Source organism: Erithacus rubecula (genome assembly GCF_903797595.1).
Source record: "Erithacus rubecula genome assembly, chromosome: 2".
NCBI lineage: Eukaryota > Metazoa > Chordata > Aves > Passeriformes > Muscicapidae > Erithacus > Erithacus rubecula.
In genome coordinates this window covers 105,713,655-105,735,146 of record NC_136685.1, presented here as the reverse complement: position 1 = coordinate 105,735,146, position 21,492 = coordinate 105,713,655, and the positions used below count along the sequence as shown (strand labels likewise).

The 21,492-nt window shown below is 43.1% G+C and overlaps 1 protein-coding gene across 1 annotated transcript; it reads right to left on the bottom strand.

The window, feature by feature from the left end:
* Positions 1-5,025: 5,025 nt before the first annotated feature.
* Positions 5,026-21,229, bottom strand: FERMT1 (FERM domain containing kindlin 1). Its single transcript, XM_079297696.1, is given in 16 exon segments — positions 5,026-5,492; positions 6,583-6,724; positions 8,481-8,605; positions 9,221-9,442; positions 10,024-10,130; positions 11,180-11,304; positions 13,301-13,350; positions 13,503-13,634; positions 14,416-14,523; positions 15,712-15,814; positions 16,251-16,464; positions 16,962-17,108; positions 18,570-18,759; positions 18,761-18,804; positions 20,272-20,445; positions 21,029-21,229. Coding segments are annotated over 15 exon segments (2,034 nt in total). The 5' UTR covers positions 20,423-20,445; positions 21,029-21,229; the 3' UTR covers positions 5,026-5,318.
* Between the last annotated feature and the right edge of the window lie 263 nt (positions 21,230-21,492).

Below are 21,492 nucleotides of genomic sequence, written 5' to 3'. Positions count from 1 at the left end.
GGGGGGGGGAGAGGGGTTGTTGTGTTCCTTTGTTGGCAGGTCAGGATGATGTAAAGCTGAGCCTCTGCCTGCTGACATGAGCTTTGGTCTCTCTAGGCGCCAGTGAGGGGCTTCGAGTGTTTAAATTTCTCTCTTAAAACTCTTGCTCTTGGGCAGTAAATCCTGCAAAAGTTCACGCAGGACAAATTACTTTTCTAAGGAGGCCGTTAGGATATGTCAAAAGCGAAACTCTCACCTGCTCCTCCCGCAGAGAGGAATTCTCTCTGCCGATGGAGAGGGAGTGGGGCATGTCACTCCCCGAGTGACGGCCGCGGGATGTCTCTCCTCGTCCCGCTGTGCGTGGGTTGAGTTCTGCGTTCTGCATCTGTGTACCACATGGCTTGGGAGAATTCCCCTCCTTCTACTTCTCTCATCCTTTGCTGGATAAGTAAAACTGACAACATAAACCATCTCCCACTGAGGGACCTGCCCGGAGCTGGGTTTTTCAGCATTCCCACCGTTCAAACAATAATTAGGTCGAGAGCAGAGGATAAAGTCGGGGAAACGATCCCAGAAAGGGATGGAGATTGTTCCAAAGGAAAAGCGAAGAGGTGGTTGTTCTGTTGCTACTGTAGGACAAGTAATTGTCAAAATTTCCAAGGAGTCAGTGCTTTTCCTTTATCGGGGCAACAAAACAGACCCCTGACATGAAGGCAGCAACGACCTGTAAACTTCGGTGCTAAAGAGCAGATAAAGGTCTTGCTTGCCCAAAAACCTTGAGTCTGCAAGTACACATTAGGCAGACCTTATCTATTGGCCGTGTGGGTCATTCTGTGCGTGGGGAGAGAGCCTTGAGAAACCCCAGAACATTCCCAGAACAGAGATAGGGGCTTGCAGAAGGACTCTCTGGAGCCATTGCGGTTCCCTGGGAGGCTGGGCGAGGTGCACATGTTGTTCCCCTGTGGAATGGCTCTAGGGCAAGACGAATGGTTTCCTAAATGAGGGGCTAATCCCACCATTGACCCTGGTGGGGCGGGGCAGGCGGGCCCGGCACGTGCGAACCCGCAGGTACCTCCAGAGCTCTGCTCTCCCTGCGGTTCAAAGGGCAAAGTGGTGCAGGTTACAAAAATCTGAAGAATTTGGTATAAGAGCAGGAAAGTCCAGCCCGACAGGCCGGTGGAAAGCCTGCCTTGCCTCTGGCTTCGCAGAGCTGCTGGCTGAAGCGCTCCTCTTTGGGAAGCCAAGGAGCAGGGAGGTGGCCTGGCTTTGCCCCGGGCTACTAAATGTTTGTGTTTGCTGCCCTTAGCTCGGTATTTACAGACAGTGAATTTTTATTCCTTATTTTAGGGTTATCGGTTACCTTATTGATTTGAATATCCTACAAAAATACTCCAGCAAACTCGGTGAGCCAAAAGCTGCCTTAATTGTAATGAGTTTATCCTTACTGACTTCATTTTGGAGACTGAGTCGAGCAGACTGTCAGGCTGGGAAAGCATTGCTCATTTTGGTGAAGGTGGAAAGGGAGGTGGAGGTTTTGTTTGCCCAGAGGCCCTTGATTTCTGAGTGATACAGAGAACCTGTTGCAAGAAGCAGAGCACCCTTGGAAAATGAGCTTTTGTTATTTTTATTTTCCATCTTTGTTTTAGCTTTTTTGGATGGCAAATTTTGGTGGCAGGTATTGTGTCTTCCCAGCTCTTTCCTTAGGTGCAAACTCTCATCATCTGAAATATTTCTGCTATCGTGCTGCATCTCAGGCAGCTGCCCAGGTACTGGTGGAGGTTTCCACCAGTAGGCAGGCAGCAGTCCCCGTTCACAAGTTTCTTTGAAATATCTGCTAACAGCAGGCAAAGATTTCCCCTTTGTTAGTCATTTTGGCTTGTTCTCATGTCGCCTTTTATTCTATTTTCCGCTTTTCTGAGAGTTCCAGTGACAACCTGAGTGAGCAGTTAGCAAAGGCAGGCGTTCCTGTCAGCCTTTTCACACGGGTGATGCACAGAGAACTGAAGCAGACGCCCCCTCCCCGGGGGCGATTCAGGGCTGCACAAAGCCCCTCTGCCCGCAGGAATTCTCGGGCTGAGCCCTGCATTCCTTAGTGACACCAAGATAAGCAGAGCTGGGGAGAAGGTGAGGATGGTACCAGGCTGTAAAGTTTAAGAGGTGAATGTTTCTTACTGGCTGTCATCCAAGTGATGGTTAAGAATGAAAATATCCTGAAAAAAAATCTGGAGAATGGCTCTTCAAGCCAACAAAAGAACTGTTTCACATGTCCCTTCATAGAGGAAGCACAAGCAAGACATTTTCCTAGAGAAAGGGGAGAGAATGGAAGAACAGGATTTTTTTAGCCTGAGGTTTCAGAAAACGATGGGGTGTGTGTCTCCTAATGCAGGCTGAAGGCAGTGGTGAAATGCCCTACAGAATTTGATGTAAGAGCAGCAGGGTCCATTTGACACCGGCAGAGCTTTACCCTGACCTGGCTTGGGTTTAAATAAGCACCTGTACACAATAGGGTTGCAGCTGAGCTGAGGTATAAGTTTGCTAAAGGTTTGTTTTCATCTAATAACATTCCTGTCCAAGATTTCATCTCTGTATTGCAAAACTTCAGGGCAGACGCCCCTGTACTGTTTTCACTCCTTCTGGGAAACCTCTCCCACATCTGGCACTGTGCAATTAATAACGTTTCTACGGCCCCCCGAGCCCGTGGTCTTTAACCCTGTGTATAAAGAGGTGTGATGAGCTCATGATTGCCAAGTGTGATCAGGTTATTGCACAAAGAGGGGAGGATGTGGGACCCCACGTGCCTTAAGGGAATGTCCAGAGCCTGGCTGGGACGTACTCAGTGACATGGGCTGGGATGAAAGATGACTGGAAGCAGTGGCTGGTGCAGGTGTCAGGCAGAGCAGGCTGGGACAGGCTTCCTCTCAGGTGCTGCCCACCATATCCAGCTTGGAATTGTGGAAATGCAGGAATGCCCCGGGTCAGGCCTTCCCACTGAAACTTTTCCTCTGCTTGTAGGAAGAGGAGCTACAGTCACATGCAGCACTCAAAGCAGCTGGAAAAAAGCAGTTTACTTTCCTACCTATTCCTTACCTATTGTGAAAAAGCCTTGTAAAGTGAGTGGGGCAAGGAGAAGAGACAGCTGAATGACCTAAGGAAACACGGAGAGAGGGCATCAGCAGGGGATCACTCCCTTAAACCTAAAATGGCAAAGGATAGGGCTTACAGCCAGCCAGGATGAGCTGGCAGAACTCCTCCTTGCAAAGCAGCAGTGAAGGATTTAGCTGAAAAGCAGTGACACATGGGGTAAGATTGAAGGAGGGGCAGGAAAGAATGGAAATATTTGCTAGTTTCTCTGAAATCCTGGTACAGACAGCTTGAACTGCAAGTCAGCGTGCTTGTTCAATGAAATGAGCCACACACTGCTATGAGAGCTATGCTCAGATTTCCCTGTCTCTGCATTCCTGTGCTCAGGTCATGTAGGCAAGTGGCAACTACAGAGCCTCCATGAAGCACTCTGGGACAAGCTCTGCTCTGAGAGTGGCAAGTGTGGGCTGTGCTTCCCAGGGAGCAATCACAGCAGTCTGGCAGTGCCATGTGAGGGGCTCCATGCAGGCATGGTCAGGATCCTCACTGCAAAGCCTAAGTGGACACTGATCTGGAAGGCAGCTGTCTGTGGAAGAGGTGCTGGCACTAATAGGAGCATTTAGCTCTCCCATGGTACCCTTAGGCAGGCTTTAAATATGGCCTAAGTGTTTGGACTTGGGTGGGTCTCACAACATGAGCAAAATGGCTTCTGTCAAGCACATGGCCAGTGAGTAAATTCTTTTCTGAAGGAAAACTGGATGGTCCATCAGCCTGTGCAAAAAGTGCTGAGGAGAAGGAAGAAGAGGGCTGGGAAGCAGGCTGTATTTTTTTCTTTTTGCACAATGTAAAGCTGTAGTTTAAACTGCACAAACTGGGAGTGATCCCACTGAAGCCCACTGACAGGGACTGGGGAAAAGCAGAGCACATGGCATGAAAATCAGAGCTCTCAATTTCCACTGATGTTTATGAATTTATGCAGTGATTTCTGCAGCATTCCTTTATGATATGACAACATCTGTCCATTGTATTTCTTTAGATATGTGAAAGTTTTGGTCTGTCCAGTAGTTTCATGAATTCTCCCAGCTTTGCTTGGTCCTTGCTTTACAGGGTGGTATCAAATTCCATTCACTTTGGTGGATGTGTGTGGCTCCTTCCAGCCAGCAGAGCTGCTGGCTTCAGATCTGGTTCCTCAGAGACATCCACAGCTCCTCTGGACAACCTGTACCAGGGCCTCACCACCCTCACAGGGAAGAATTCCTCCCCAGTATCAATCCAGCCCTGCCCTCTGTCAGTGGGAAGCCATTCCCCCTTGTCCTGTCACTGTGTGCCCTTGGCAGAAGTCCCTCTCCAGCTCTCTCTTAGCCCTTCCAGGGGCTCTAAGGTCTTCCCAGAGCCTTCTCCTCTCCAGGCTGACCACCCCCTTCTCTCTCAGCCTGTCTCCAGAGCAGAGGGGCTCCAGCCCTCTGAGCATCACTCTTTGCATTCAGATCACTTCTACAAGCTTTTCAAACCCTCTCATGAACAGCTCAGTTCAGTGAGATGTCATAGTGAAACAGAGTAACAGGGACAGAAAATAGAAACACACTCAGCGGCCTCTTTAGTTTCAGATAGTTCCTAATGCACATTTTCCAACCAGGTAACAGTATTCCTCAAAAGATGAACCTTTTGGATCCAGTTTTGCCAAGATGAATGCTCTGCAGCTTCTCTGGCTTTAGGAAAACACTTCAGTGGATGAAACTGGACTACATGGATAAAGAATGTGTACTACATTTTTGAGCAACTGAGTAACTACTACAGGAGTTTCAATAGCTTAGTCTGCAGGACTTTGGAATGTTTTGTGTTTCCAGGTTAACAATGGAAGTTGCCTGGCTGTAACAGAGAAGAAAATTCACTGTATCATCTCCTCAAGTTACTTGTTCTGGATGCTTAAGGAGATTGCTGCAATTAAAAATACTAGATTAAAAAAAAAAAATTGTCCAGTGGCTTGACACTGTTTATTTAAAAACACTGAGCTGTACAAAAGGAAAACAAAGTCAACTGAATTTTCATAAGTATTGATGATGGAGTTGCCATACTGCATCCATTGACCTTAGCTTCAGTATTTAACAAAAACTGTCAACAGTCCCAGTCATATAGTACGAGACCGACACTTACAATAATTAGTAGTCAGCAATTAACAATCAGAGATATTTTTGTTTAATCTCTGATAGTCTTAGCTATAAGAAGAAGCAGGCAGTGGGAAGAGAGTTTACTTCATCTCATTCCTGACCTCCAGTTAATTTGTGGAAGAGTTCTTCATCCAGTGTTTCATTGTGGTCCTTGGAACGTGTTGACAAGAAGATGTAGCCCCCAATATACTCATGGATGATTTTGCAGTTTGCACTCTGGCATGTGAAGGCAATGGACACGTTCTGGTCAAACTCGATGGCAACCTAAGGAGAACAGATGTGCCAAAATCAGACAGAGATAAGCAGGGAAGAAAGAGAAGTGTGAGAGCACAGCTGGATCACAAATACCGTGATAAAGCACTCTCTGAGCCTGCTGGATACTCAGGGTGTTTGGCTGCTTGGTTTTGGATTTGCTGCTACATCAGGGCCCTCTTGTGGTGAAAGTTTTGCTTGTCCAAGCAGGCAACAAAATATTTTAGCTTTTTTCCAATGCCATATAAAGTGAACACAGGTAAGAGCAGGAATGGCACTTCTGACTCTTTGTCTAATGAATAATGTTTAATCTGTCCATTGTTATGTGCTGACCTTAAATCTGCCTTTGGGGTCCCAGTTTTGGCTTCCAGCTACCATTAGGTCTAAAATGCAGCAAACTTGAGCTTAGTTGATCACTATGGATTGTGTCTTTTTTGAGAGGGATTTAATGTAAACAGCCTGACCAGAATTACAGGCTCTGGCACAGGGAGTGCTGCAGGAGAGCAGCAGGGAATGTATCTGCTCTCTCCTGGATCTGGCAGATGGATGTGGAGAACTCCATGAGCAGCAACAGTTCCCAGGCTACTTCCATTTACACCAGGTCACACTAGTGCCACCTCAGATATCTACAATTTATAGAGCTGACTTCAAGCTTTGAAACCCCAAAGCAGGGACCACACATTGACACAGAGCTGCATCTCAGTTTGGGTTTAGAAAGCCAAACTGGGTTCCTGTATCCTCAGTCTTTAATAGAGACTGAACCACCACACTGTAGAGGATGATGCATAAGAATTCAAATGAGATTTTTACTGACAGAGCAGTAAACACAACATGCTGGAATTCACCTTGGAGTCTATATTTCATCCCATCACAATCAAGGGCAGCTTGTAAAGAATAAACTTGGTAGGAAACTTTAAAACTGGTGATCTTTTTGTTTCTGATTTTTGGCTACAGACTCCACAAAGAAAAACTGCAGACAGCTCATTTAACAACATGTCACAACACGATCAAAATCTTTTCAGTGAGGTTTGGAAATATTTTCTGAAAACATCCTTGAGTGTGTGAAATGCAAGGACTGAACACAGAGCTGTTCCAGGTTTACCTGGCGGATTTCCCAGTTCACATTCCACTGCTTCATGCTGGAGAACCTCCACGTTGTGATGGGATCTCCTGTGGCCATATCTATCCGTATCAGCCTGTTATAGGACACCCCAAGCACATCATCCTTCTTGCTTCCTTTAAACCTGAAAAAAACCCCAAAATCTTTGAGCACATCTGCTTTGCAATGATTTCTGTCTAGAGAAACATTTCAACTGCTCTCTCCTCTGGAAGTGCAAAAAATGTGGGAAAAAGTCACAACAGCTTGGGAGCAGAGCTTGGACCCATCTTTAGAACAGGATTTGTTATAAAGAAATGTAGGCTGGTGAGCCATGGTGTAAGATTGAAAATAATCAGGAGGCTAAATCTGTCTGAAATCTTCCCAATTAATTGTTTCCTGCTTAAAAAAAATATTGTTCTTCCCAAATGCATGAACCTGATTACATTTTTACTGGAAAAAATGCCAACAATCATTTTTGTTGCTTCATTTTGCTAATGTTGAAACACATTCCTCTCTAATTATATTAACCTATATTAACCTAAATTATATAATCAACTGATATATACATGTTTTTGAGTATAAATTCCATTCCAAAATTACTGAGGCATTTTAACATTTCAACTTCCTTCTAATTAGAGATGAATAATAAATACAAAATCATCAGAATATTTGGGGGACAGAATTTTTTTAGTTGGGAATAGCTAGGAAAAGATTACTCTGGCAAAGAAACAACATTCCTCTACCTTCATGCTGAAAGCTGGAAAAAAAATCTCATCTGCCCACTGTGAGTATGTTCAGTATTTCTGTTCCTGTTTGTGAACCTTCCTCTGTTTGGATGCAGCTGCACCTTAGGGAAAAAATGTGACCTGCACACAATTTGTGCTTTGCTTAATGCCCCACTGAGATACTGCCCAGCAGTTCGTAGCAATTCACCCCTACAAAATGCAGTTTAGGTGTTGGGTTTGTTTGTGTTTTTAACAGGATTAATGATGACAGATGGGGCAAAACATCTGTACCTGCATTAGGAAATTCAACAGATCAGGGAGCATTTTTGGGCATGGAATTCAGGGAGAATTCTGGCTCCAAACAAGCAATGCTCTCTCAAGTGACTCCCAGGTACAGCCTGGAACCTGGAACATCCAAGGACCAACAGGATCTCCCAGTTCACATGAGGCCACTGGACTTTGAGAAGTCAAGAGTTTAACAGTGCAGATGTGGGCTGTTCCATGCCAGCTGGCCTCCGTGCCACAGTGTGGTTCCCAGCTGGTTCCATTTATACCACAGATGGTTCCTGCTAGCCCTGGAAGGGGTGTGAAGCACAAATTAAGGAAGGTCCCTCCAAGTTGTGTCAGTATTTTCAGCTTTTTGGTGTTTTGTTAAGAGAAAAGGCTGCAGGTCAGACCACTGCTGTGTCCAAGGAAGCTGCTGTGAACACAATGGGACCTTTCTTGTACTCGCTACTCTTCCAGATTAGCCTTAAAAAGGGATAATTTGCTGATTTCTTAGTGAAATACAAAACAAATTAGCATTTTATCATATTGCAATGAACAAGGGTCAGAGTGAACACATCCTGCAAACCCAAGCACACCAATTAGTCCTGCATTTTTTACATTTTGGAGAGTTTGTGACAGTAAGGGTTTAATGCTACTGAGAGGTTACTTCAGGCCAAACCCAAGAGGTCTGTACCAAGGAAGATGTAATGCAGAGTCTCACTCCAGGAATGGAGCTTCTAGGTGCTACTCTTATAGAAAAAAACCAGCAGTGTGGAAATCACTAAAATTAAAAGAAGTCTGTGAGGAAAAAATAGAAAATGTTCTTGGAATAAGGTGTCAAAGAACTTCCTGCAAATCACTGAGCATGAACATGATATGGCAGCTTGACATGAGTGAGAGTGCAATTACCTTACAACGTAGTAGGATAAACCAAACTCGGGGAGGGACTGCCAGGCTTGGATAAAACGCAGCTTGGCCTCCACCAGGGACATCTGAGATACATTTTGATGGGCTTCCAGAATACGGGCAGTCAGCTGGGAACACAGGAACAGAGAAAGTTTTCAGCTGACTGGAGAACAAAAATCCTGTTGCTCTCACTAAATTCAGAAATCATGAGGTCTGATGCCGTGTTCAGACACTTTGTGGTCACTGTTTGTGCAGATGCAGCACAGAGGGCACTTGGGGACACATCCCAAGTGCAAAGGGCAGAACAAACAGCAAGGTCTCAGGTCTGGGTTTGTGCAGCACTGCCCTGGCTCCATACACTGCTCTGGGGACCTTCCTCAGGATGGGCAGGCTGAGCTCTTGCACAGCAAAAGCAGGACAAGGAATGGACAAGGAATTAGGTGGAGAGCAAGGAAAGAGTTGACGGAACACAAACACTGTTTCAGGAACAGTGTTGTCAGAAGCAGAACATCATGGGTGGCTTAAGCCAGGGTGTGGATGTAGGACAGGTACCTAGGGGAGGTGCCAAAACACCTGTCCCTGTGTTCAGTTTGAAGAAAAGGCCTCTTGTAAAGGGACAGATGCCTAGTGCAGAGTGTTGTGCTGCATGGCCTCCAAATGCTGCTTTGATCCAGCCTCATCCATAAGGAACCACTGGAATGGGAGCCCAGCCCCACCCAGCCACAGAGCCATACTCAAGATACCTGCTTGGACTTGAATTTTTTGGTATAGCGTGGTGAGACAAAGCATTCGGGTTTCATATCTACATTCTCTGGCTCAGAGGCAGCCTGGGAACTCATGGTCCAGTTTTTCATCTGGAGGAAGGACAGGATCTTTTGGACCTCAAGCTGGTAGGAGCTGTCAGCCATTGTTTTGCCCTTGGAGGCTAAAACACAAGCAGCCATCCACCGAGCGTACTGATCCTCCTGAAACAAAGACAATTGTTTGTTACTGCTCTTCCTTCCTGATTGGACTAGCTCCAAATACAGCTAGGTTTTCATTTTTCTAAGAAATCCAGCACCTTGAAATAGATTCTCTTGGAAATTATTATTGCATGACTGGTTTTAACCTACTGAATGCTTTTTACACAATTTGATCTGATACATTCAATAAACTGAAAACTAAGGTAAGGTCCTTATCACGCTCTCCTCATCTGAATGGGGAGAGTTCTAATTTAGGGAAAAAAAAAAAAATCCAAACCTCAATTCTCTGAAAACACTGGAACAAAATCCAGTAACTTTTTTTTTTTTTTTTTTTTTTTTGATAATTCCTTCTGGGTTCTTTCCCACTAGATTTATTTGGCAACTGACAATAAACACAAAATTCCTTACTGTCCTTATGCCCCCAGAACAATTATGTATTTGCTAGGCCACCACCTAATTCTTAAATTTTCTAAAGATTTAGATAATAAACTCTCTGTATCATCCTCATTTTTCTATACAAATTCTAGAACAGGACCATCTGCCATAAATCTTGAATCCAAATTTTCTCTTTTCTTATTACTCACGTTATCACATCTTAAATATACTTCATTCATGCCATCTGCAACAGGAATTAGTAATTTGATTCCAAACTTCTTCGCTGCAACATTTACATCTGGTACAACTTCACATCCTAGATCACAAGGAATCAGAGGGAAATTAATTTATTTTATTACTACATCAGTAACTTTAATAACTGCTTTTACACTAAGGAACAGCACTTGGTGGTTGTTTTTCTTTGAGACTAAGGGCCAAGACTTTTGAAGCCTAGGCCCTAATGAAAGGGTTTTGTTCCAGTTCACTGCCTGGTCTGGCTTGGCAGGTGATGAATGCTCTGAGCTCAGGGAGCACGTGAGTCAACATGGAAGTGAAAGGATGTGAATGCTCCCAAAACCTCAGCCTGATCTTAGGAAAAACTCAGCACTTAAAACAGAGAACTGGTGGGAGAGGCTCCTTGGTGAGGTTCCAGCCACCCTGGCTGTTTTTCCCATGCATTCTCTGACCTACTGAGGATATGCAGATTGGGATGCAGAGCCATTTGTTCACAGGGGTCAATCTTCTATTTCAAAGGTTTCTTCTAGGATGAGTCCTGGGCATCACAGGTTCCCTGATGCTGAACAAAGGATGTCCCTGCAGGAGCAGATGTAGATGGAGGCTATACAGGGTGCTGGTGTCTCTGTGCACACCCAGGGCTCCTCCTCCAGCAGCTGGCTGTAGCCATGGGAATCCCCATGCAGACACAAACAAGGCCCAGAGAAAGTCCTGCAGCTGTCCCTGCACAGCAGAATATAGGGACAGCCTCTGGCACTCCTGCCCACAGCATCATCCCCAATCCTCTGCTGCCAAGGACACAGGGAAACACTCCCACTGAATGCAGACTGAAAGTATTTGGAAACAGACCATCCCACAAGTCACATTCCCTACCTGACTCCATCTTGAAGAATTCAGCAGTACAGGGGATTTTACAAATCAGGCTCTGATAACCCCAGCTGGGGTTAAACTATTGAATCCTTTCTGTTTAAGCCTCTTCTGCAGGTGCAATCTGCCTGCTTAGGAGTCTCAGGAATTGAAGAAGCTCTCAGACAAATGCTGCTGTGCTTGCCTTCCTGAGTCTAGCAGGGATTTTTTGTTTTATTCAGTTCACAGATGCAACAGAAAAAACAAAGAAAGGAGAATTCTTACCTTTTAGGTTAAGCTTCTCAACAGGTTCTCCCTGGGCAGATTCCTTGTTTTTAAAATAAGATATTGAAGTGTCTCTGAAGACAAACCAATATGTCTTGATAGCTTTGAGTGCCAGCTTCTTGGGCCTACCAGAAAAAAAGAAATCCCATTTCTTTACATCAACATCTATAAACTGCTGAGTCCCTCACAAATGTTACAGAGCTGCTGAAATTCAAGGTATGGACATGGTTTTTAATCCAGGTTTTAGCTGAATCCCACCTATGATTTTTCTCATTTCTTTCTTCTATTACTAATCAAAGCCATTTCCTTCTAACAGAATAATTTGTCTCACAAACTCAGTAAGAGAAATGTAACCCCTAAATTATTAACATGAATTGGCATCAGTTTTTCACAGCTCCTTATCTTGAATATCTGCACCCATAAAACCAACTCATATTCATTGTAAAGAAGCAGAGACCAGCTTTTTTGGCTTAGGCTGAGTAATACCTAACACAACAAAATTCCATTCCTTCACTAAGTTTATAGAAGCTTTGTAGCCCTCCAGGAGAGAAAACCAGAGGTATTAGCACTATTTGAGTAGAGAAATACTTCACAAATAGTGACAAAGGTCAGAGAAGGGAAAAAAAGAAGAAAAAAGAAAAAAAATTCCCATATTTCCCTTCAAATCTAAGAGGATGGTACAAAGAGTATAGAAATAGCTGGAAAACAGTGATGTACTATATATACTCCTATTACATATACCTTCAGACCCTTTCTAAAAATTCTAGATTAGAATCCTTTCTAGAAAATGGCAATTTTGATGTTTAAATTTAAAAACTTCAGATTTTCAAAACTATTTGGCTTTTAGTTTTCCAATATGGTGACATTCTTCAAAAATAAAAGCCTAATTTTTTTTAGACAGATAGAATTATTTTTCTATCACTGAAAAAGTTGCTGAAAACTTTTTAGAAAGCTTTTTCTTGTTGTTTTTGAAAAAAAAAGTTGCAATTCTTCACAGTTCATGTCCCCACATGAAAGCAGCATTTACTGTGGTGCATACTGTGAATAAATAGGAATAAAAGTTCACCATAGGAACAGCAAACAGTAGGACATGCACAGCTTTGCATACAGGTTTTCAATTAATCACATAATTATAGCCACAAAGTGTTGTTGTTTAAAGCAAAGTTTTATACCCTACCTGGATTCTACAATGCCTTAGGTTTGGTAAGTGATTTATCATTTATGTAGAAACCTTTTCATGATGAAAAATAACTGCTGAATGCTTATAAAAGCAAACTGCTCTACTGCTGGGGAAAAACAAATAACCCATTGTTCAAAGCCTTAATTCCCTTTCACCTTAAGCCACCTTCATAATAAGAATGTCACATAAAATTCCAAATTGGAAATTAATAATTAACAATTGTTAAAATTTAACAACAGTTAAAATTTTTTCAAGTGCAATTTTCAGTTCCCAGATTAAAAATACCATCTGTCAACGGATGAATCTGATAAATACTTGTACAACAGAACACTTTATCTTTCTAAGACACAAAGACAGTTTTGTGATAAAAGGCATTACAGACATGAGATCTCTACAGTCATTTAGATCACCCATTAACAAGATATTATAATGGGATCACAGAAACTCATTTTGATATTAGAAAAAACAGACTCCATGTTTGGTAAGAAAAGGGTAATTTGGATGTTTCTTTTGTTTAAAAAATATATTCCCTGGGGTTACTTTCAGAAATTCTTCTCAGGGAGAACTGAAAGTTTCTTTCACTTTTTTTACTGGCAAAAAAAAAAAAAGTAAATGTGATTGAAAATAAAACTTAGGCTCTTTTGTTTAGAGATGATGACTGATGAGCACTAGGAAATATGGACAGGAGGGTCTTTTAATAAGTACAAATGCAGCTACCCAGCATCCCAGGAGTGGGAAAGATTTTCCAAGGAACATTGTTAGAAGCAGGAAGAGAAAGACTGGAAGAGAATATTAGGCTGGTTAGTCCTATCTGGGGTATTTGTCAATAATAATAATAATAACTGTCAGATATAATGTTAGATTAGAGTGAAAAACTCAAGAGACCTATTTTAAGGTTAAGCTTTTGGTTTGTATTTTTATTATTCATTTTAACAACTCACCTAACTAGCTTGAGATTATCAGCAAGTTTTGGGATATCTGTGATGTCCTCCTATCAGAAATAATTAGGAATCATTTTAGTACAATGTAATCAACTCTGTAATCAATGTAATCAACTGTTAAAAAAATCAAGAACCAGAAAGGCTCATGAGAGTCAACAGATGTGGCACAGCAAAAGAAATTCTGGAATCCCAAAGGACCTACCAAAATGTTACTTTTGTTTCCACCTTCCAGTGTCACTTCCAGATTGGAAAGGGCAGCCTCTACTTCATCTACTTCTGATTCACAGATGGAATCTTGTGTCTCTGATGATAATGATAACTTGCTTACATGGTACTAAAAGAAAACATCAGTATCCAATAGTCAATACATCAACACATAATCACAGCCTTTGAGAATAGATCATTTGGTCTCCTGGGCTTGGGTAACTGTTTTAAGTTCTGCAGGAATCAGGGGGTTTTCCCAAGGAACCAGCCATGTCCACTGTGACTCCTGTGCAATGGCTGATAATGGTTTCCTATTTTAATTATCAATGTTTGTATTCATTTGCTGAAAATCTGCCTCTGTTCTGGGAGGCTGACTCGGTGCTACATTTGGATCCCTTGTCCTGCCATCCATACAAGGTGGAAACTTGGAAGGAATTCTCTCTGCTGTTCTACAGTGTCAGGCTGTGAATTCTTGGCATTACATTTTAAAGGAAAGAATTGATCATTAATGAAGGTTTGTACTTTATTACCTTAGTCAGAGACTAAGCCACACCCAGTTATGTTAAATTTCCAAGTACTCCACAGTATCCCTATCTTCACATTGTGCTATGGCTTTTTTCCTGTCTGTTGGGAAATGTTCACATGGTGTACACGTGGTGTATTACAGGGATTTTCAGGAAGAGGTGACGGGATGGTAGCTGGTATGGGAAGCTACACTTCATACTAATACTGATATCCAAGTTACATTCAGGGTACAGGTAACGTTAGTAAATGTTTCCACAATTGTTCTCACCCCAAGAGCAGACCCCCAAACTGAGCACAGCTCCTGGCCTGGGCTCTGTCCTAGTCTTGTCCTAACCTGTGCCTGCCTCTTGAGGGAACAGGTTTTGCAACTTGGCTCAGGTACGTGCCTGCAGGGCAGCGAAGATGAGCATTTCCTCCTCCGTGCAGTCGATCTCCTCCAGCAGGATGGCCCAGCGCGCTTGTTCGTACAGCTGGTTGATTCTCACCGCGTCGTACTGCAGGAACAGCAAGCACTGCTCCTTAGTGACTCCAAGGCACAGACTCACCAGCAGCTGCAGCTCATCTAACGCTGGCCTGAACCACAGCACTTGTTTCCTTCCTCCTCCCACCCCTGCCAGGCTCCAAACACCCTCCTTGTCTTGTACCTGCTCATGTGGCTGTGTGCATGGGCCCAGGCCTTGCTGAGCCAACAGAAAACCAACCAGGAGACCCTGGATGAAGAATAAGGTGAGGCTCAATGTACCCCTTTGAGGCAGGAGGCCTTGGACTGGAGTAACCAAGATGTGAAACCACACTGGGAGAAAATCATGTGACATGATAGACTCGAATGTGACCTGTAGAACTCTCTTGTTCCTCACTTCTTTTCTTCCTCTCGTGGCTTTTTCACTTCTGGTTCTGTCTTTGCACCAGCTTGAGATTTGCCAGATCTGCATTAATTCACTGTCTGATTTTTGGATAGCGATTATTCCTTATTATCTACTTGGTTAATGACTCAGAAATGTTCAAGCCCCAGAGCTGGTGAAATGTCGGTGATGGGAGGGCAGCCCTCAGAGCGCTCCCAGCAGAGGTGACATATTAGGCTGCCTAAAGCTCTTTTTGGTTGTTTCATCCTATGGCTCCAGGGCTGGCTGGGGCAGAGAAGGGAATGTTTGGACTGCTGAAATAGACATGTGCTTGGATTTTAGTGGGGGTGCCATTTCACCCCAAAACATACCAGATAAACTGGAAAGTGCCCTGATTTCTTCAAAGGGCTTCAGTCCAGAAAAGCTGTGAAATTCAATGAGGGCAGTGCAATATAAATGTGATTTTAAGCCAAATTTCAAAAAGAGGACTCCATACATCATTTAGGATACTGCTAATCTAGTTTTCCCCTTAATCTTTCCTGTTAAAAGAGATATAGAAAGTAAACCAGCCCCTCTGGCAATAGGGATACTGTTTCTAGTGCTCTTCAGATCCCACCTTTAAATTTAAGATCTCATTTCACCTGAGGAACAGCGATTCAATGTCCAGAGGGTAAAAGTGCAGCTGCAGCTGAGGAGGAAAAGCTGAATTTGATCTCTCTGAAGGGCTTGTTACAAATCCTAGCTAAAATTCTATATAGAGCTATATATATTCTATTACTGTATAGCTCCTGGACATGAAAGCAGGCAAACAATTAATAGTAATAAAAACAAGGCTCTTACTTTTGGATTCAAATCAAAGAAAGTGTAATATTTAAAGCGTAGAAGAAGCAGATCTTCCTCCCCAACACCTTGTTCCATAAGTGATCGAGAGGAATCCAGCCAGCTGTGGAAGAAAACAACCCACAGATTCATCTGTACAGGAAAAACCATCACACCTGCAGAGCTCCAGTGCAATTGTGAAACAAAACTGGGAACAAACAGCTCTAATTCCTCTAAATCTGGGGAAAATTCATGTAACTCAAGAAGGTGGAGCATTCATATAGACTTCCAACTTCCATTTTCTGTATATATACAATAAGCAATGTTTACTTGTGCAGAACTCAGTCACCTATTTTTAATGCAAAATTATTGAACTTATCCATGTCTCTTTCCACTGTCTACTTAAAGCCTTTGGAATTTGCCATCCAAACTGTCCTTCAGCTGTGCCCACCATGCTCAACTGAATTCACCTTCATCTAACAACAAACTCGTGCCCAGAGCCTGCACAATGCCATCATTCCTCATTTTAAACCCACAGGATCTCAGGAGAGGCACCTTACCCTGCATTGAGTTTGGCTTTGTCAGCCAAAGTCCGTGGCTGGTACATCTCTGCCAGCATCTCTGGAGAACAGGTGAAATGACCGAGGGCCAGGATGCTGCAGTTCTGCTCAGTCGAGGAACCATCACTGAACCAAGTAATTGTGGAAGAAGCTGGTGACCCACTGACAGGATCATACACAGGTGTCATGGTTTTACTGTATAAGCCTGCATTGGCTGCAAGTTAAGAGCATAATGTTATTCCCATGATAAATGGTCCTGTCCACTACTTCCCATCATAAAAACTGAACCTTTTTCTTTCAAGACAGTCTCCTTTCACAGGTGACTCAGGGACAGAAATGCTCTTTCTTGGTCTGTGAGATCTCAGTTGTGCTGGACAAGAAACACATGCTTTCAAGCCTTTACTCCTCATTTTCCTTGCAGATTGCCTAATTTAATAAATATTTTAAGACTTCTCCCTGTTTTTCAAAGGGCAGCAGCACATCCTGTGTGCAGGGCCACTGTTTTCTAGTGTGGCCTTTCTCAAAGGAAAACATTTCTAGAGACAACAGGGAAATACTGACATATTGAAGATTTCTTGAAGCCACTGATTTCAGGCCCACTGTGCCTCTAAGACCATCCTCCATGAAACTGGCCTCCTTTGCCTAACAAAGAATTTCTTCCTCTTTTTGACTTCCAGTCACAACAATGAAATCATATTGATTTTGCATTACCTGGTAATCCAGAACTCACTGGAGAGTTGCTCAGGTTTAAGATATCTTCTGTAGCTGGTTCTTTGCTGTTCTTGTCTTTTTTCTTTTTCTTTTTGAGTGTGCCTTCTGATTGCTTCAACAAAGAGAGTTCTTCTGACCTCCTGATATCTACAAAGGCAGTTTGGGAAGTGAAGCAAGATGATTACATCCAAAAAGGCACCCATGGCTGGTAACAGCATTTCAGGAAGCTTCATGTTGCAATCTGGACTTTATTTTTAGCAGGCTGAAAGTAGTAGCTGTGGAAAATCCACTAAGTCTATAACAAGGCCAAAAACTTTGGATGCTAAGAGTGAGTTTGGACAGGATTGAAATCTACTTTTATAGGAAGTGAAATTGCATTTTAGAATGCCAGGAAAAAGATCTTTCTCCCTAACAGCTCTGCAGTCACTAAGAGCATAATAGCTTCTGTGAAATATCTAAATTAGGGATAAGCAAGACCACTCTAATTGAGGTTCATGCCTTTTATTATTTAATGTATTTCTCATACAGGATTCTGTCTTGGTTCTCACTGCTCTCTAAATGCACTACTAATTCAGACAGGTATTCCCAGTCACAAACCTGGCACTTCATTTCTGAAAAAAACTTTCACCCTGGGGTATGCAAAGACATTTTTAATAGTATTCACTCATTCAAAGTTACTTTGTTTCTGTAGTGACTCAATTTGGAGGAAAAATATAGGAATATTTAATTTGGCCAAATGCCAGATGGACAATTATGGCATCATTATATCAGAGCTGTTAGGTATAATAAAGACATTACAACTTTGACAATCCATTGCCAGAAGATGAAATTGAAAGTGGATCATATGAGTCAGTAAATTCCTTCTGAAGATGAGTGTGTAAATGGACTAAGCTTTGAAGATATAAATTAAGACGAGGAATTTAATCTCTATTTTACCCTAAACCAAAGGGATTTTGAGACTTCTTGTAGATTCAACTGATTCCCATTGATCAGAGGCACACATCTGGCATGCTCCAAACCCTCAACTTGGAAATGCTCCATTCTTGGGAAGAGTAGAGTCTGGGGGACTCAGTGCTGTGAGACATTCATGGGCTGGGGTGGGGTTCTTAGGTGTGCCCTGACCTGAACAGATCTGGGCATACAGAAGTTTTGAACATTTAAAACATGCCACATCTGAAGTGAGCACATACAACAGGCAGAGTTGGATGTCATTAATGTTAGTGAAAATAGGTGGTCAATCAGTTTACACCAGTGAAATTCCCTGTGGTGAAGGCTGGTGTAGGACATTGATAAGCTCAAATTCTTAGTCAATGGCACAGAATAATCAGGACCAAGTCCTGCTCCAGAAGGACAAGGATTCCTAGAAAACTGCCAGCTTTGACTATCCAGTACTCCTGCAGCTTGTGGGACACATTCCTAACAATGCTTTCATCAGTTATCACAGAGACTAAGAACCACTGACATGCACTGCATAATGAAACCCCCAAAAATCTGTCTCAAATTTCCCTTGGAGCTAAATGATTTTGTGAGGAAGGACTTCACATCAAAACAAAGTCACCCAATCCAATGCCCCAGCTTAGTTGCCAGAGGAGATTTATCTTTACTCACTGAGTATTTTGCAGATGTCACTGACAGCTCTGAACACCATGGAAGAGAAGCTGACTTTCAGTCTCACAGTCTTCATGTTTGGCAGGCGAAGCCGCAGCATTTTGTGCTGAGCAGTAAAGATCAGCTTAGCATCTGCTTGCACCCCATATTTATCCAGTGTCCAGTGGGTTTTCAGAAGCCAACAGTTTTTTTTGCTCCCACCAAAAAGCATAGTCTGACCAATCTTGTGCTATTTCTGGGAGAATACAAAATGGTTACTAACAAACTATGGTGCAAATATACAAAACACTTGGTTCAGAAACAGGTCTTCACAAACACAAATATTTATTTAGATTAAAGCAGCAACTACAGGTCTCTAGACCCTGTTTGCTGAATTCTTGTGGCAGTCAACTTTGTTTTCCCTGAAGATCTAACCTAGATGCTGACTGTGGCACTGCCTTTGTCTTGTGGATATCCACAGGGAAAGAACCTCTCCTGAATCTGGTGTTACATATGGTGCAATGCTCTTGGGATTGTGATGGAATAAGGACTAACAACAAAGGGTTCCAGTCCAGAACTTGTCAGTGAAAGCTGAAAATCCTTCTACAAAACCTCCTGTGCACACAGGAGCTCTTCCACAGCCTGCTGGCAGCAGCACTGAGCAGCTCATCTCCAGAGTGCTAAGAACCAGCTTGGAGTCCGTGGAAGTCTTGGTTACTCACAGCTAAGTAGCAGCACATGCACAAGGAAAGAGATAAAGTATTGCTGCTCTCATTCTGTAGGAATTCCAAGATTAGATGACTTCCCAGATGTCAGTTTGTAGTAGCAAGTTTCAAGCTGTTTCAGTCTTTGCATCAATCCTTGTTCCTCCTCAGCTCCTTGAGGCAGAGGCTATTCCTCAGCATGTCCATAACACAGCACAGCCCTGTCCTATTACAGAGTCCCCTCGTAAGAGCTGTGTCTCAAGAGAGCTGCTGACACAAGTCAGTTACAGATTTGCTTTAAATATTAATATAGAAAGCTTTCACAATAGTTGAGTATAAAAAGAAAAATACTGTGAAAAATTATTCCTCTGACACAGTGGAAACTCTGGCTACCAGCAGTTTCCGGCTGAACCGTGTGTCTAAGTAGGCAGAGAGGGTGACAGAAGTGATCTCAGATTCTCTTCCTGTGCTCCCTTTCTGTGCCTGTACACAGGGGATTTTAATTCTCATTTCCTATCTTAGACTCAGCCAGTCTTAGCTTTTCCCAGCTCTTCCCTACTGTATCCATGCAATGGATGACATGGCTCAGACTTAGGATAGAATGCCACAATAGCACAGGAACAGGAACTTCTGAAGTGCCTGTAACAGTTCAAACTCTCTGACAGCCACGGGTGGATAAACAGGCATCATCTACCTTTCCTGCCCCCCAAGCCACATACCTGTAACATCCTTCTGGAAAGGGAGTTGAATTGTTAGCCTGGTTTATTATTTTTGTTTAACTGATAGGCAAACCTAAAGTTTTGTTGGCACTATGGTAACTGCTGGCTTTAGCCACAGAGGGTGGAACACAGGGAGGTGTTCTGACCACAAAAACCCCTAGCTCTGAGAACCTCCACACTCTGTGCCGTGAGACAGAAGGGAGGCAGTCCATTTCAAAACACACAGAAACCTTGTTCACAGAGGGAAGGCTGCACCTATTACTTAGTAACACTGTGTAAGTGAAACAGGTCTTTACTCACTGATTTTTTCTACTAGTTTCAGCATCAGTCCTCCAACATGAAGGTCCCCTGTGACTTGTAGTACTTGCTCCTTTTCTACACCTCCATGTTGATGATCAACTGTCAGTGAGAGCTCCCAGGTGTGTGACCCATATTCAGTTGAGGAAACCATCTTGAGAAAGGTCTGTGTAAGCCCTGCAAAAGCAAATCAACCAAACAAACAGCATGGTTTTCCTCCACTCTCTGAAACAAATGCATTTCTCCATAGTCTCAACATCATTCCATGCTGCCAGGACTTTGCAGTGGCCTTGGATGGAATTTCAGAGGTGCTATCTTGTTACCTCTGAACTACACTCTGCTCTTGCAAGATAGGAATGTGGGATTTTTTTGTTTTATTGTGATTTTGCCACATCCCTAACCCAGATGCCTCCATTTGGGTAGAGATAGCTCAGTTTTACCTGGGTTTGCCCATCATCCAGTGCTAATCTGGCAGCCTGGACATTGTACAGCCTGCAGTTGTAGGTGAAATCTGCTTTGGCAATCTGTCCGGTGAACAAAGGCATTTTGTTGACTTGCACACTTAGGGTTGTAATTTTCACTGCAAATCAAAGTTTACACTTGTAGTTGTACCAGCTTGCTCACAAAGGACCAAATCCAGACAGTAGTTTTACCTATTTGGGTACATAAAAGGGGAGACAACTTTAGTAGCTCTCTGCCAGCATTATCCAGGCACAGATCTGCAGTTCCTGCTGACTTGCACAGGGAGGTAGGCACACACCCTTTTCAGCAGGGTGGGTTGTCTGAGATGCCACCAGGCTCCTGCCAGGACAGGTGAACAGTAATCACGCCAAGACAAACTAGAGGAGATGCTCCAAGTGGAAGCTTTTGTTATCATCAGCTGGGTTCTGCTGAAGAAAGAGCTTGTAGGTATAAGGCAACTGATGCTCCAGGCAGGATTTGTGATATTTAACCAGTGAGAGAAGGTACCACATCAGCTCTCTGTCCTGAAACAAGCCTTTGCAGTTGAATTGTAAGCACTAAAATGGATGAATTCCATTTATTGCAAACTTTCAGCAACACACAAGAACACAGGTCCCAGACTCTTGCTGCTGGGGCTGTGCACAGACTGCTTTTAACACAGAAAATAACTGAGCCAGCAGGGAAGTAACAACGTTACAGGCTCCTGTAGATCTTCTTAAAAAACAAGTGTTTAGTAATTTAAAAACTGATGTTAATGTCATT